Raw genomic sequence first — 16,972 nt, forward strand, 5'->3', positions numbered from 1 at the left:
GGATTGCATTTTAAAAACATATTTGGCAAAACTGTCAATGCCAGCTTGAAAAGATTTTGGATTATTTTGGGCAAAACGTTTTGCCATCGTTTTGAGGCATTTTATTCAAATGGAAAAGAAATAGCGCCCCCCGTGATTGCATTGCACTTTGGTCACGCTCTTTGTGTTGCAAAATTCAAATGGCCATTCAATATGCCAAACGCATTGCAATCTGTCAAGTCTCTCGTCAAGGCGGGAACTAGGCTACGTCACTTCCGTGTTAACGTCTTCTTACCAGAGCCCGTCTACGGGCTAATGTCTTATTAGACATTCTCTGTTCTTACCCAGTTAGCGTTTGCAATGGAGGAGTTTGCAGTCTCTGGCCGACAGACCCGGCTGTAGAGTACAGTGACAGAGGGGGCATTTGCGATTTTCAAGGGGGCACATTTTTTTTTTGGGGGGGTGGGGGGTGTTGGCGCCGCAAACATATCATGTCACAGTTGATGAATAATGTTAACCGTGACCGCGAGTAGGCCTAGTGTCCGCGAGACCCAGCTGTGTTCTTACATTATTAAGGCTCTTATGTTGCTGCTGATAACTTTGCCAACCAGCGGCAACTTTAGTAGCATCCCTCCCCCCAGCAATTAGTAGCCTACAAATAAGCATCGTATACAACAATTCAGCGAGATAGATTTGGCCAAACGTGGGCCCGGAACGACCGCACCCCCCGGTTTGCTTATGAGGCTAGCCAGACCACGGAGGGGAGTCTCTGTTGTGTGTGTATGTGTGTGTGTGTGTGTGAGAGAGAGAGAGAGAGAGAGCAGGGCAAGGAAAGGCTGTGAGTTTTAGCCTAACTAACGACAATGGACGACAGAGTGGGCGATCTAGCCCTACTTGTCCTGTGAACTCCAAAGAGCTCCGCGATCTCCCTAATAGGAGAGGTAACCCTCTATTCCCTCCAGTGGTATCCACAGAAGGTCTCCCCACCGTCTAGCGCCCATTAGCTGTAAGGCCTCAGAAATCTTTGAACGGACCAGGTTGACATCAAATCGGACAAGTAGGGCTAGATAGCCCACTCTGTCGTCCATTTTCAGTAATCTGTCCGTTGAGTCAGACTCGTTGACACGGTGGTGTTCTACATAATCAGCCAGAGACCTTAGTGCAGCTGCAAACTTCTCCATTGCAAGCACTAACTGGGTAAGACGTAAACACGGAAGTGACGTAGCCTAGTTCCCGCCTTGACGAGAGACTTGACAGATTGCAATGCGTTTGGCATATTGAATGGCCATTTGAATTTTGCAACACAAAGAGCGTGACCAAAGTGCAATGCAATCACGGGGGGCGCTATTTCTTTTCCATTTGAATAAAATGCCTCAAAACGATGGCAAAACGTTTTGCCCAAAATAATCCAAAATCTTTTCAAGCTGGCATTGACAGTTTTGCCAAATATGTTTTAAAAATGCAATCCTACATTGCACTTTAAATATTAAATTGCAAAACGAATTGACAGTTAAATTATTAAACTGAATATTGAAAATTGAAAAGCAAAAGGAATTGCCATTTGAATTTTGAGACTGAAGTACCATGGCAAAATGGAATGCAATTCAATCCATGTTTATTCTATTTTTTAACCAAAATTATTCAAATTGATTTTAGGATTGCATTGTCACTTTGCAAATTAAAATACAATTTGTTGGAAATTATTGCAAATTGCAATATTAAATTACATAATGAATTGGCAATTGCATAATGTAATGTCATTTTGAATTGCATATTGCAGATTGCATTCTCATTTGAATAAAGCTACTCATATGCTTCCATAGGGAGCTGCCTTTTGGCCGCGCGGTGTATCGTTGCTAGGAAGCAGCGAGGCTACCAGACAGTGAAAGATCAAGAGGTTGTCGCATGGGTTCCTTTATTTAGAGGTCCTGTTTTGCGAGGCCGACGTCAGCCTCAGGTATGTCATGACTGCAAGGGCCTTTTGTTCTGAAATGCTTTGTAGTTATCGCTGTGGCCGTGCTCTTGAAGTTAAGAGCAATGTTAGTTAACATTAGCCACAGCTCTGGCAACTGATGGCTTGCTTGTAATGCACATGCGAAACGTTAGCTAGCGAGCTAACTGGCATCTATGATCTACCGCTAGCACTAGCTACCTGTCTTAAAGTTTATGCTTTTGCAAAAGTTAAGACCTCTGTGCGATGACCCAGTAACTTTAACGTTAGCAATTACACAATTACACAATTAGAATGCTAGCGGTAGATCGGCACATTTGATCACGAGAATATATTGACTTGACAAACCATGGGAACGATTAGAATTAGCCTAATGATTAAGCAGAATGCACAAGAATCTGGACAGTGTTTGCTGCTAACAGGAATAACGTTAACGTTACCTGACTCTGCTAATGTTAACGTTAGATGGCTAACTGGGATCTTACATGTTTTACATTGAAGTTAAATTACTTTTTCATGCTGTAGAATTGAGCGATACACCTAGCTAACCAAATGGCAGTGCGTACAGGTTTGAATTTCCATATCCATAAAGTTATCATAGTTCTCTTTGGGGAAGTTTTAACGTTAGCATTTAACGTTAGATGGGGTCAGCTAGGTGGGTTCATAGCTAATTTAACTTAAAAGACAAACAAACAAATGACTTAAATCAGTGTGCTATCTAGTTGGCTATCTTGGCGTAGTTGTACACTCATGGGTACGCCACATGGGTGATGATGGCAAAGGTAATAGCACTAGGAGCTAGCTGTTCAGCTAGGCAATGGACTCAGCTATGCTTAGCTATGATACCCTCGCCACTAGTAACGTTAACGTTTGCTGTCGTGTTGACAGCAGTTCATTATTAGCCAGTGTGGCTAATGCTAGCTGTATAAGTTGGCCGGTGCAGTAAGGGTATTTGGCAGAATAACGTGAGAACTGAGGTAACTTTACCTCAGGATAAAGGGTGGTTAATCCGTTGGCAGTGGAATTTGTGCTTGCCTTGGCAGACTGTTTGCCCAGAAAGGTACGAATTAACATTACTAACGTTACGACAAATTTACACATTGATGGCCAACGTTAACTTACCAAAGCCACCCCTCGGATAGAAGTTAGCAACCGCAACACCCGCGTTTTTTTTCTTTTCGTTTTTTTTCGAGAGCCATAACTATCAAGTCATCCACCAAAATGAGATCCACTGACTGTAAACAAGACAGGGAGTTGAGGGCGGAAATATCTGTTAAATGTTTTCTGTTAAATGCTGGATCAGCCTTTGCCTTTAATCTATCTTAAGAAATTCACCATTACTACCAAGCTCAATCTGAACGGTTAACGTTAGCGTTATATTAATGGTATACTCTCAGTCACTGTTTCAGCTAGGTTACATTTTCGTAACGTTAGTCTTGCGAATGTCTTGGCTATTTGTAAGGTTGAATACTTGCAATGTTTGCTACTTATCTGTGGTTTTATATGTGGTTGACCACTGTTTTTTTCTTTACCTCTTAGGTGAAGACGGGTCTCCTCCCTCTGCTTTCAAGTTGTCATTTATGTGGGCGCCAACGTTAGTGCCATCTAGGTGTGCCATGGCCATTCATGGCCACCCATGGAGCTGAAGACCCCAGGAGACCACTCCGGCGCAGTCGCAGACTCTCCCTCCCCCAGCCCAGTCTGACCATCCACGCCCAGCCCGCGGTGGTGCATGCCCCCTCTGCCCGTGCTCTGCCTGCCTGCCCCCTCCATAAGAACCTCCAAGCCCAGCCTGCAGCCCTGACCCCCATCCCAGGGCTCTCCCCATTGAGGGCGCCCCATGACCTGCACCCTCCGTGTCTCTCAGGTATCCCCCCGAGCTGCGCTCCTCCGTCCTCGCCCGGTCCTGTCGTCGCGCCCCGACCCCTCTGCACGCGCAGTGCCAGCGCAGGTGCCCGCCGCTGCTCCCCCCGCAGTGCCAGGTATGCGAGCGTCGCACCCGCAGGTGTGTCCAAGGACCCGGTCTCGCTCCAGTCTAGTGCCTCCTCATCTCCCTCCTCCTCATCTTCTTCCTCATCCTCCTCCTCCTCTTCCGCTTCATCTCTCCTCCTCTCGTCGCAGTGCCACAGTCTGTGCCTGCTGGAAGCCCAGCGTCCTCTCTGCCAGCTGGACCCTCTGAGGTTTGGATCGGGCCTGCTGGGCAAACGGGCCTCCTCCCCACAGCTCTCCATCTACCCGACCTGCCCATCCCCGCCGAAGGCGTCCGCGTCGGCCTCTCACCGCGGGGTAGTTGTTGTGGTGAACGCCGCCAACAAGACCAACATGCCCACCAACCAGTCCTCCCCGTGGAGTGGCGCCCAGCTCAGGGATAAGGGCAGTATGGTGAACGGACTGACGGCGCAGCTCCCCGATAGTGCTGCAGTGCCTTCCTTCCATACTCACGCCCGCACGGTGCACAGCGATCCCCCACAGAAGCTGTCCTGTTGCCCTCCGTCAAACTGCTGTAAGGGAGATGGGCGGACAGAGGGGAAGGTCGCGACCTCGCCTGCCAATGTGCCTTCGCAGGAGAAGAACGGGAACGTACCTCTTGGCCATGTCCACGTTCAGGGCGAGGGTCCTCCTCCTCTTCCTCCTCCATCTAGGCCCGTGACCTTGCGGGCCCAGAAGGTCAGGTCAGAGGTCAAGCTGACGGCGGCCGTGCGCAAGCTCGTGAGGACCAGCAGCGCGCAACTCAGCCGGACGCTCAACGGCTATGGCGCCACCGCCCGGTCGACCGGCGCCTTAGCAACCGCCGGCGTGGCGTCCAGGAAGTCTCCGCTCCGCAGCCTCACCCAAAAGGAGGGGGGTCCCAGTGGCGCTGTGGCACCACCCGCTGAGAACCCTAGCAGCGCCCCCTCTGCGTCCTCGCCCTCCTCTGCCCACCACTGTGCCATTCCAGGGAAGACGGCTCCTCCTGCGTCGCCCCTCCATGCGGCGCCCTCTGTTTACTCCGTCACCTCTGACCTCTCCGCCATACGCCTGACCAGGAAGGGCGGTGCCCAGGCTCATCCTGACATCGACTGCCCCAGGCCGAGATCCCCGATGGAGCAGGGCGCTGCTGGGGGTCCGCCTGAGCTCGAGCCCAACGGGTGAGCAGTTCGCCATCCCCCCCACCTTCCACACTACACTGATACTATAAGGCCCTGCAGATGGGAATCAGCTAGCAGCTAGATCTGTCACAAAACGTCTCTTCCCTTTCTGTGATTATTGCAATTTGCTGAAAGAAATAAACTTAATTATAATATATACAGTAAGTATAATACATTATAAATATAACAATATCAATTGTATATATTAGTGTATATTGGTGTATAATGTAATAATACACTATGTAAATGTCCCAGGTTCATTTTAAGGTATCTATAGTCCTGATATGGCTGGGTAAGAAAGAACATTTGAGTGGATGTTAAGTTGTTACTCTGTGAGTCTTTGATTGTCTGTGGTAGTTTTCTTAATAGACCTTGGAGCACCAGTGTGTTGCTATCCTGCTGGGCATTTTGTTCGCTTAGTATGACTTTGCAAACACATTGAGTTCACGCAAAGGTTGTTGCACTACGGATATGTCTGCAAATGTTTACTCAGAAATTATAGCAGCTTAAAACTTCCTAAATGTCTAGAGCAGCTTAGAGCATTAAGGAAATGACTCTCACACACACACACACACATGAAAACAAATAGGCCAGTCGAGTTCAACAGGCCATATTATTCTGCCCTGGAATGTACCAGATCACAGTGTTCTGTTTGGAGGATGTCGCCTCTAATCACAAGCACTTGATCTGTCAGAGATAAACTAAGGCACGCCAGTCACTCTGCCCTGCTGCGGTCTCAGCATAGCTGATGTTATATAGAGCCATTCCAAGAAAACATCCACCCTCTTGGGTCACTCAGTCATGAAGGACTGACCATGTGTCTACATGTTTTGAAATGTGACACTTGGTTTGTTTTTGGGAACTGTGTGTGTGAATGAGTGAGAGATGAGAGAGAGATAGACCCCCTATATGAGTGTGTGTGTGTGTGTGTGTGTGTGTGTGTCTGTGTGTGTGTGTGTGTGTGTGTGTGTGTGTGTGTGTGTGTGTGTGAGAATGAGAATCTTAAGAGACATGTGTCTTGTCAGCCGTGTCATGTAAGTGTGTGGATCTGTAGGTAATAAATCTTAACCCAGCCTCCCACCACAGGGCATTTTTTACTGCACCCTGGAAACCATAAGCAACAGGAATGTAGTTTAGTCAAGCCCACAATGTCTTGTTTCACCACTGAAGTCTGGTTCGACCTGTCAGGTGGTCAGAATCGGCCCTCTAATAGCTGCCGTGTTTTGTTCATTTGTTTGTTATGGACCCTTTCAAGAGAGTTCCATTATCAGCATCATAGTTGGCCCCACAAGGCTTCCTTTTTAACATTCCATATGTTATCTTAATGCAGAGGAAGTAGATTGGTAACCAAGTAGAATGTTCAAGCATTGTTTTTGTTTTTATTGTTAAAAGGGTCTAAAGTTGTAGTTCTTAGTTTTCTCAATGATCTTGGCAACACAATAGTATTTTGAACTGTCTGTCAGCATAACGCACACAATGTTCTAGACACACACACACATTGTATGGGAGTCCTTTAATCAGTCCTTCAACATATGACGCACAGTTGTCAGTGTGTTTTATCGATCTGCTTAGAGCACATAGTTATCAGAAGACTCCTCATTTTGCTAAAGGTCTGCGTGTTGTCCTGATTTGATCTGTTGTGGTTTTGGTAGCCAGGAGACCGTTTCCATGCTGCAAGACGGGGAGGAGGAGGACCTTGCTGATGAGCTGGAGAATGACTGCAGTGGGGATGACAACGGTAAGGATTCCACAACACATCCGCAATTTGAAAAGTGTACAAAAGGCACACACATCCCGGGCAAGTAGCCAAAGTGTTTGGTGGTGGACAAAAGCCACAGTAATTACAATAAAGTCTGCACACCAGACTTCCAAATAGATATTTCATTTTTTACCCCCTGAATTTCCCCTTGGGTATCAATAAAGTATCTATCTATTAGGGCTGGGACAACGCGTCGACGTAATCGATGACGTCGACGCAAAAAATACGTCGACGCAAAATATGCGCGTCGATTCCTTAAGCATAATGTGTGCCGCTAAATATTTTTAATTTTACACTTTCAGTGTTTCCCATAAGTTGACTAATCTGTGGCTGGAGGCCACGAAATCATTGAGCTGTGCTTTTCACGCATGCAGCCTTTCCTCGCCCCGGCCACTCTCTCTTGTAAGAGCCTGCTGCCCCTCCTCTGCATGTGCATTTAACAAAATATTCACGATTGTTGAAGGATTGTTGTTGCCACATAGAAGCATTGCATAGAACACAGTGGGCTAAATTGTTATTAAATCAGCTTAGCATCGTGACCATGCTGTGCAAATTTGTTCAAAACTGCTGCATTAAAGTTAACTCCACTTAGTTTGGTCTCCTCAATGTATTATGTTGTGATGAGACCTTAGCAAAGTTATGCAATCAAGCAGTATCTCAAAGCTAATGTTAGAATACTGTTTGGATGTTGAGTTTAGCATGCTTACAGCTGTTTGTCAATTTTGTTATTCATGCAGGGCTCATTTTATTGACTCTGACACTGAATGTAAAATGCAAAATCCCGATGTAAATGGAAAAGTGTTTTCCAAGACTCAAAAGTGCTTGTCCCAAGGAGAAGTACGAACCGTTATTTGAACTAACTACGTTATGAATTGCATCCACACATCATCAGCGTTTTAAATGTGTTAATGTTAATTGCAAGGATTCCCTCACGAACGTCGTCTTAAAGTGACAGGCACTCAATTAGACCTATACACTACTGAACTGAACTGAATGCTACCTCTGACTAAGAATGCATTACGTTGCACTTGTATAGTCTTTTATTTTGGAATCTTAAGAGCAATAAACATATATTCCAATGTTAAGGAATTCATGTTTTTTTTCATTCAGATATGTAAATCAACATGTATAAGTTGCTATTAGTCAATTAATGGGGAGATAATCGATAATCGAATCGAATCGAAATCGAATCGGACTGAAAAAATGAATCGTTAGATAAATCGATGCATCGAAAAAATAATCGCTAGATTAATCGTTTAAAAAATAATCGTTTATCCCAGCCCTACTATCTATCTATCTAATGATGTGATGTTTCGGGGCAAGCCCTTCCTCAGACATGACGTGACCTGACATCCACACCCCTACACTCCAGTCACTAAGCTGTGACCTTATGGCTCTGCCAAAACTGCTTTACCCCATCAGGGAAACGTAGACCCGTACAGGCAGGCTACCCCAGGCACGTAACAGAAGCGCTCAATTCTCTGAGCCAAACATCTGGCTACACCAAACATGATGGAGGATGATTTGAAAAAATCTAAAACTATTACTCTCCGCAGACAGAGCAATTGCCAACCCAGTGCAGCCCTACTTGGATCCCCGTCTCAAACTGGGTTGTGTTCGGTCCTTGAATTTTAGAAATTAAATAAGGTGTTGAAACCCTGTACTGCTTCCTCATTAGTGAACCTTACTCCCTGTTCCCTACACCCTAAGCCCTCATCACTATGGCCTCATCAATGATTCAGTAAACATAAGACCCTAAGCCCTACACCCTCTATTACACCCTTATCAGCTAGCCTTAGGCTCTAAGCTCAACACCCTGCCTCTTATTATGTCCCCATCAATACAAGTTAAACCCTTAAGCCCTAAACACCCTTCTTCTGTACTTTCGCATTACTACACTCTGAAACCTACTGCGCAACCTTCACAATCCCCTCATTCCATACTTAACTCTGCCACTAGGGCTGGGTATTGGCTGCAACCTCACAATGTGATGTGTATCACAATACATCATCCACCAGTGCAATTAGCTCATTCACTCCCTCACTCTCCACCTCAAGCTGGTGTGTGGTGAACGTTCTGGCGCATAATGGCTGCCGTGCATCACCCAGGTGGGCGCTGCACATTGGTGGTGCCTGGTGGTTAGTGAGGTTCCACCTTCACTATGAAGCGCTTTGAGTGTCCAGAAAAGCACTATTTAAACGCAACGTGTTTTTGCAACCTCACAATGTGATGTCCAAAACATCTGTTCTGTATAATTCTATATAACACGGGTCAAAATGAGCAAGTGCCAATCAGCCTTTTTCACGGCAACCATTTTGACATGAAATGGTAGGGTAGTTCCACTTTCTGTTCCTGTAATCACAGGTGTTACTATATTAACATTGACATTAATTGTCAGATTCAGCCATATAACACGCTGCAAGACAGCCAACAAAAATTAAAGCGGTATACCACCAAACCGCAGGAATTTGATCGCGGGAACAAAATCTATACTGTCTCAGCGCTAGCTGCGACTGCACTGTTTTCTCCCATGCTGTGTGATCCTGTCATGCTCTTCACTGTGGTCTTTATCAAGCTCTTTAATACTGTGATGTTACTGGGCTCTGATGTTACTGGGCTCTTTGATACTGTGATGTTACTGGGCTCTTTGATACTGTGATGTTACTGGGCTCTTTAACACTGTGATGTTACTGGGCTCTTTAACACTGTGATGTTACTGGGCTCTGATGTTACTGGGCTCTTTAACACTGTGATGTTACTGGACTCTTTAACACTGTGATGTTACTGGGCTCTTTAACACTGTGATGTTACTGGGCTCTTTAACACTGTGATGTTACTGGACTCTTTAACACTGTGATGTTACGGGGCTCTTTAACACTGTGATGTTACTGGACTCTTTAACACTGTGATGTTACTGGGCTCTGATGTTACTGGGCTCTTTAACACAGTGATGTTTAATGCAGATATACTACAGTGTAATAATACAATAATTCAAATGGGTTATTTATATTGATTGATTATTTTCATGATTTGTTCACGTTAAAACATCAGTTAAAGTGACTGCCTTACTCTTTAATGCTGGGACCTTTAATGCTGTGTTGTTGCGGTGATCTTGCTGTTTTAGATGGATCAGACTCCTGCTCCATGAACACTGATGGTGCATTGGACAGCCCAGAGGAAGCTCTGAGGTAAGCAGGGGTTTGGACTACTAATACATTTCCACAGGATGACTGATATCAGTGTGTAGTAACGTGTAATATTGTAGTCTCGTGAGTACACAGTCATAAAACATCTGTCTGGAGTTGACGGTTGAGAAATGTGGATCAAAGGTTGGAGTCTGTCTGTCTGTCTGTCTGTCTGTCTGTGTGTATGACTGAATATGTTACAATTTTAGCAGTTAACCCTTTATGAAGTTTAAATGTCAAAGCCAACCAAAAAGAGGGGTTTTCCTTTAAAAAGAGTTAAGGGTTTGCTTAGCCCCCAGAGCAGTCTCATGCATTCAGTTGTGGGCCCGTTTTAAGGTTTGAAGATGGATATTTATACAATCTTAAAGTTTCTGAATTTCATGCACAGAAATGATACTTGCTTTAAATCCTGCTATCCTTGTTAGCTTCTTGAGCCTTTATCACATTGGTGCTGCTGTCTGACCTTGTGAGACCACACTCACTCACACACTCACTCACATGCACTCACATGCACTCACATGCACTCACATGCACTCACATGCACTCACACGCACACACACACACACACACACACACACACACACCGAGTTACATATGGCCTTGGTAATGTTGTGACTAAGGAGCAGGGTTTGCATGCAGTAGCCTGAAAAGTCATGAGTTCAAGCAAGGCCCAAGTTACTCCAGCCTGGTCCTGCAATTAATTAACATATGCAAGTTGCTTTGGATGAAGGCGACAGCCAAATAAAGAAAGATAATGATACCCATGTGGAGGAACCAAACAGTCTCACAAGCAACCTGTTGAACCAAGTAGGATCACTTTGTTAAGGCATCATGATTCAAACACAACAAACTGTGTGCCAAAAGGGTGTGCCACATTTATTTATTTAAAAAAAAATAATTTGCCAAATATTGTAGGCTATTGAAATCCCAGTTTATGAAATTACTTCTTAACCTAACGACTGCAAGGCTACAGTCAATACTTAAGCTAACCTGCCAATATTATGCGTTTTAACCCCAGAGATTTTTGGCAGTGTAGGGGCGGGGGCATTAAACAGCAATAAGCCTGAGTTTTATATGTTTAATAGCATGGTGGTGTGCCGTGAGATTTTCTCATAGTGAATAGTGTGCCACGACAGAAGAAACTTTGACCTGGAATTAGGGCTGAACGATTAATTGCATTTGCAATAATATTCCAATTATGGTCACACGTGATTTTCTAACTGCAAAGGCTGCGATGTCACTGGTCACGCATTGGCCACCACGTAAAATGTGTCGTCACCAAAGTGCTTAGTTGCAAACGCGAGTCCCAACACTTGCCTTCTTCAAAGTGTGGAGAGGCTATGGCCATAGACTCTTGTGTACCGTCAAAAAAGCAAAAAACTTAAACAAGTTTGCAAATTGCATTTATTTATTTAGCAGACGCTTTTAACTAAAGCTGTCATTCAGCCTATTCTGTGCTGCAACAATTTGGATTCTGATTCACAAGCAAGTAGCCTACGGAGGGAAGGGGTGGATCCTGTGTGTGTATGTGTGAGTGTTGAACAAGTCGGTTTTCTGCCCCTGCATGTAACTAATGGAAGAAGACTTAAATGAAATAGTAACAAAATAGAAACATATGCCTAATATGTGATTATTATAACATATTATAACTACAAATCTGGAACTATTATAACTACAAATCTGGAAGTTCAACAAATATACTGTGATTCTACTGTGATACTGTCATCAATGTATGCACCGTCTAATGTCATCATAACAGGCCTGGTCTCCGGGAAAGACCAGTTCATGTTTAATTTATCTAAAATAGTGTTGGTCATACTATAGACCTGATTTATTGCTTGTCTTTGTTGAATGATACAGAAGATAAAGAGCTTATAAAATAATCACATTAAATCTCAATGTTGGTATAAAACAAATCACAATTAGATTATTTTCCAAAATCGTTCAGCCCTAGATAGAGAGATAGATAGATAGATAGATAGATAGATACTTTATTGATACCCAAGGGGAAATTCAAGCCCTACCTAGATGATAAGATGTAGTGTAGTGTAAGAGAGGGCAGTGTAGTATATTGTTAAATGTAAAATAAAGTAGCCTAAGTAAGATTAAGTTTGGATACACACACACACACTCAAATACCCATACACACACACAAACACACCTTCCACCTGCTATAACTAGACAATTCCATGCGTGCACACACATATATGCAAACACACACACACTCAAACACTATCTCCTCTGGACAATTCCAGTCTCTGACTACACCTGGTGCCCTCCTTCACACCTGTCAGGTGATGTTGCCGTGGCAATGGCAATAGCTGAAGAGGGCGTGCTTTGTTGCCAGGGCGTTCTGGCTGCTGCGACGTGTGAATAGGCGGAAAGCACAGAGCCCAGTAGAAAGCTCTTCCAATTGTGCCAGCGCAAAGCAGCCGTCGCATAAGCGACTGCTGTATGTGGTTGGGGGCGGGGGGTGGCATTGATTCCAAAACCTCATTGTCACCTCCACCACCCCCACCCCACACACACAGGCACACACACACACACACACACACACACGCACACACACACACACACACACACACACACACATACATACATACATACTGCTCTGGTCCACCTGCTTCATTCCCTTTCCATTTATTTTCTATGAAGTTTTCTATTTGTTTGTTGGACTCAAAGCAGAGTGAGTGAGTGTGATTGAGTGAGAAAAAGGGAGAGAGGGAGAGACAGAGGATGACCCCAAAGGCAATGTGAGTCACGGTCACTGTCAATGCACCCGAGTGGTTTAAAACCAGCTGGCAGACCAGGAGACACTTTTCTACATGACCGTCATGTGAGTTAAACCTGTGTTTGTGTGTGTGTGTGTGTGTGTGTGTGTGTGTGTGTGTGTGTGTGTGTCTGAGCAAGGCTGGAGGGGGGGGGGGGGGGGGGCATGTCTTGAATCTTAACCATGCCAAATCAGTAAGCCGGTCCAAGAAATTCAAGTAGGAGTCTTTTGGCAAGAGGTTTGTGGTGTTGGTGTTGGATATTTTTCAAAAGTGTGTGCGTCTGTACTTGTACTTCAGATTACATACTTATTGGATGTAGTTATGTGTTGTGTCGATTGGAGTGTGTGTATGTGAGAGAGTGAGACTATAGCCTGTGTGGTTTGGTGTTGGCTCATTTTTGTCCTCTGTCCGTTGGAGTTGACTTGACATGGTCAGCCAGGTGTTAGGCCTCGGGAGTCATGGCAACCTTCAGCAATCCATCACATACTTGGTCTCTGAGTCCTCTACAAAGACAGGCAACAACTCCACCAGGATCATTTGATTCCTCCTTGCTGATAATATGAGAACCTTTTGCTAATCTAATCTAGTTTGAGGCAGAGTGACCTGAACACGTTTTACGTGTGAGGCTCCCAGGAGGTAACCTGACTCTCGCCAGATGAATTTCGTTCCGCTTAGCTCCGCCTAGCTTCACTCACATCCATCTGGGACCTCTTCCGTTGAGAGTGATTTCTGCACCAGATTTTATGGTAGAGCCAATCAGGACGCAGGGCGGGAGTTTCATAGATGTGACAGCGTAGAAGCGACTGTGAGACTGTTATCAGCGTCACGGGTTGGCTTCGATGTGAGTGGTTGAAGTAGCACGTCAATAGATGACGGACAAGTGGCTTATCCAATCATATGCAAGCATTTTTGGATTAGGCCCAGCCTTCTGAAGCAACACTTCAATGGATTGATCCCAGATGGATGAGTGGAGCTAGGTGGAATGAAATTCATCTGGCGAGAGTCGGGTTACCCAGGAGGCAGCCCAGAAGTGAACCAAAGCATCTGAGTCCTCCTTGTTGAGAAGGGGACCTGTGTGGAAAAACGTGCCTGCACGTATTCCTAATCCAGTGTACATTTGGGCAGAGTAATCCCCATTAGTTGTGAGCTTTGACCAGTGGCCTTTGTGTTTCTGTGTTGGATTGTTGTCTTAGTAATTCCAGTAGAGTGGACGCAGAGGTGGCGGAATGGTGTGGTGTTCCATTCCGATGCTCTCCAGTACTTACTGTAGAACTGTGCTGTGGTGGTGGAATGGTGTGGTGTTCCATTCCGATGCTCTCCAGTACTTACTGTAGAACTGTGCTGTGGTGGTGGAATGGTGTGGTGTTCCATTCCGATGCTCTCGTACTTACTGTAGAACTGTCTTGTGCTCTACAACTACAGTTGGTATTATGAGCCACTAACATGTAAGGGATAACGGCCGCCGAGGTGTCCTGTTATACGGAATTAATCGACGAGGGCGAGGGGCAAAAACTCCCCGACGCGCAGCGGAGGGGAGTTGCCTCCGCCCAAGTCCATTAATTCCGTATAACTGGACACACCTCGAAGGCCGTTATCCCGCTTATCACCCGGTTGCCACTGTAAACACTGTAAACACGCGGTTCTGTTTAAAAAGAAGCTCACTAGTTCAGCTTGTTGTACAACTTTAGCATGGACAGTTAGCTTGTTTACAGTTGATTCCATTGTTGGGAAGCCTGCAACCAAAAGATTCTAGAGCGCTGCAACCGTCGTCCTACTATGGTTGTTATAGTTACCATTCATAAGCATTGATATGGAACGGTGTCCTGTTATTCAGAATTAAAGGCCACCCGCCAGCCAATCAGAAAAGAGTATTTCTTCTCTCCGGGTGATAATATAACATTACCACATTGGAAGGCAATCTTTAGTCATAGAGACACACACTCTTTTTTGTCTTTTTCTCTTTCCCTCTTTTTACTTTCTTTCTCACCCTCATTCTTTCTTTCTCTCCCTCTCTCTCTCTCTCTCTCTCTTTCTCGCTCTCTTACACACACTCCATCTCTCACACACACTCTATCTCTCACACTCTCTCTCTCTATTGTAAGCAGTTTGTACGTAGTGTAGTGTCAAGATTTGTTATATTCCATGTACAGATTAAGACTGATGCACTTTCAACAGTGGGTGTGTGTGTGTGTTTCAGTGTGGAGGAGCCGATGTCCGTGGAGGATGAGCGGTTGGAGCGGCCAGCCCTGGTCCCGAGCCTGTTCCCTCTCATGCCCCCAACACTCTACTTCAGCACAGCCAACGAGAGAGGTACGTACACGCACGCACGCACGCACACACACACACACACACACACACACACACACACACACACACACACACACTGTTCCCTCTCATGCCCCCAACACTCTACTTCAGCACAGCCAACGAGAGAGGTACACACGCACACACACACACACACACACACACACACACACTGTTCCCTCTCATGCCCCCAACAGTCTACTTCAGCACAGCCAACGAGAGAGGTACACACGCACACACACACACACACACACACTGTTCCCTCCCATGCCTCCAACACTCTTACTTCAGCACAGCCAACGAGAGAGGTACACACGCACACACACACACACACACACACACACTGTTCCCTCTCATGCCCCCAACACTCTACTTCAGCACAGCCAACTAGAGAGGTACACATGCGCGCGCACACACACACACACACACACACACACACACTGTTCCCTCTCATGCCCCCAACACTCTACTTCAGCACAGCCAACGAGATAGGTACACACACGCAGAACTTGTTCCCTCTCATTCCCCAACTTTACTTCAGCACAGCCAACAAGAGAGGTGTGAACACACACACACACACACACACACCCTGTTCCCTCTCATAGATCCAACACTACTTCAGCACAGCCATCGAGAGATGTGTGCGTCTCCATGAATTTGCTGCCATCTAGTGGAGTCAAGTTGTTTTGTAATATCACTGTCTGAGAGCTCATGCTGTGTGTGTGTGTGTGTGTGTGTGCCTGCCTGCGCGCGCATCATGCAGGTATATATTACTATTACTTGTGCTCACTTCCGCCAATTGGATACAATGTTACAGATAGCTACAAATTGTATTAACATGTGTCTGTTTTGCAGTATGTGTATGTTAACTTGAGTTTTTGTCTTTCCTAATGGTTGTGTTTGTGTGTGTGTGTGTGTGTTTGTGTTTGCAGTGGAACTGTTGCCTGCGGAGCAGAGGAAGCTGCTGAAGTGGAGGATGAGCTCAGTCACCCCCAATGTGGTCAAACACACCATCACCAGGTCCCACTTTAAAGTCACCAAGAGTGAGTCACACACACACACACACACACCATCACACACACACACACCATCACACACACACCATCACCAGGTCCCACTTTAAAGTCACCCACAGTGAAACACACACACAGACACGAGCTCACACAATCACTTGGGAGTGATTCACACATGTATACACACGCATGCGTGTTACACCATTGACAGCTCTTATTTTAAAAATAATGATTTTCTCTCTCACACACATGCAAACTTCCAACCACAGACATGTTTCCTGGTCTCACTTAAGTCACCAGGACAAACACACCATTGCTAGATCTCATTTCATTCACCCAGGGTCAGTAAAACACGTGCGCAAACGGTCACACAGATACTCACACACTCAGATATACGCTAACACACACACACACACACACATACGCTCACACACATGTATGTACACTGACTCAGACACACTGAGAATGGTGCGTGCTGCATGATCAGACCATGTTCTGCGTTGTATATTTCAGAGAACGATGATTGGCTGGGCTGTTGGGGTCATCACATGAAGTCTCCAGGCTTCAAGGCCATCAGAGAGTACCAGAAGGTAAACGGACCCTGCATGGTGTAAACTGTGCCGAGGCTCGACCACGCAAACCTGCAGTATCTCAGTATAGTGCTGAGGCTCGACCACGCAAACCTGCAGTATCTCGGTATAGTGCCTAGGCTCGACCACGCAAACCTGCAGTATCTCAGTCTCAGTATAGGATGTGGGGGTGGGGGGGGGGGGTGGGTGAAAACTCGTGGGTGCTACTCACTACACAGATACTGCACCTGCTTGCAGCTATCGCACTCCAGACCCTGAACCTGACTCTTATCTGGGTCACGGCGCCTGTGTA

At 45.7% G+C, this 16,972-nt stretch overlaps 2 protein-coding genes across 2 annotated transcripts in view; one reads left to right on the plus strand and one right to left on the minus strand.

The window, feature by feature from the left end:
* Nucleotides 1-3,548, minus strand: part of LOC143099843 (E3 ubiquitin/ISG15 ligase TRIM25-like) — a 37,589-nt gene extending 34,041 nt beyond the window's left edge. The window contains exons 1-2 of the mRNA XM_076262755.1: nucleotides 3,525-3,548; nucleotides 3,053-3,131 (exon numbers count right to left, since the gene is read on the minus strand). Coding sequence (XP_076118870.1) covers nucleotides 3,053-3,131; nucleotides 3,525-3,548 — 103 coding nt within the window. The remainder of the gene's footprint in view (nucleotides 1-3,052; nucleotides 3,132-3,524) is intronic.
* Nucleotides 1,825-16,972, plus strand: part of ttll4 (tubulin tyrosine ligase-like family, member 4) — a 30,588-nt gene continuing 15,440 nt past the window's right edge. Inside the window, exons 1-7 of the mRNA XM_076263202.1 lie at nucleotides 1,825-1,936; nucleotides 3,470-5,058; nucleotides 6,711-6,796; nucleotides 9,942-10,005; nucleotides 14,971-15,083; nucleotides 16,010-16,120; nucleotides 16,604-16,680. Coding sequence (XP_076119317.1) covers nucleotides 3,557-5,058; nucleotides 6,711-6,796; nucleotides 9,942-10,005; nucleotides 14,971-15,083; nucleotides 16,010-16,120; nucleotides 16,604-16,680 — 1,953 coding nt within the window. The 5' untranslated portion in view covers nucleotides 1,825-1,936; nucleotides 3,470-3,556. The remainder of the gene's footprint in view (nucleotides 1,937-3,469; nucleotides 5,059-6,710; nucleotides 6,797-9,941; nucleotides 10,006-14,970; nucleotides 15,084-16,009; nucleotides 16,121-16,603; nucleotides 16,681-16,972) is intronic.

Source organism: Alosa pseudoharengus, unplaced genomic scaffold (assembly GCF_046254945.1).
Source record: "Alosa pseudoharengus isolate Yale_2024_CS ecotype anadromous, Long Island Sound unplaced genomic scaffold, YU_APseudo_1.1 YU_APseudo_1.1_scf_3, whole genome shotgun sequence".
Lineage (NCBI taxonomy): Eukaryota > Metazoa > Chordata > Actinopteri > Clupeiformes > Clupeidae > Alosa > Alosa pseudoharengus.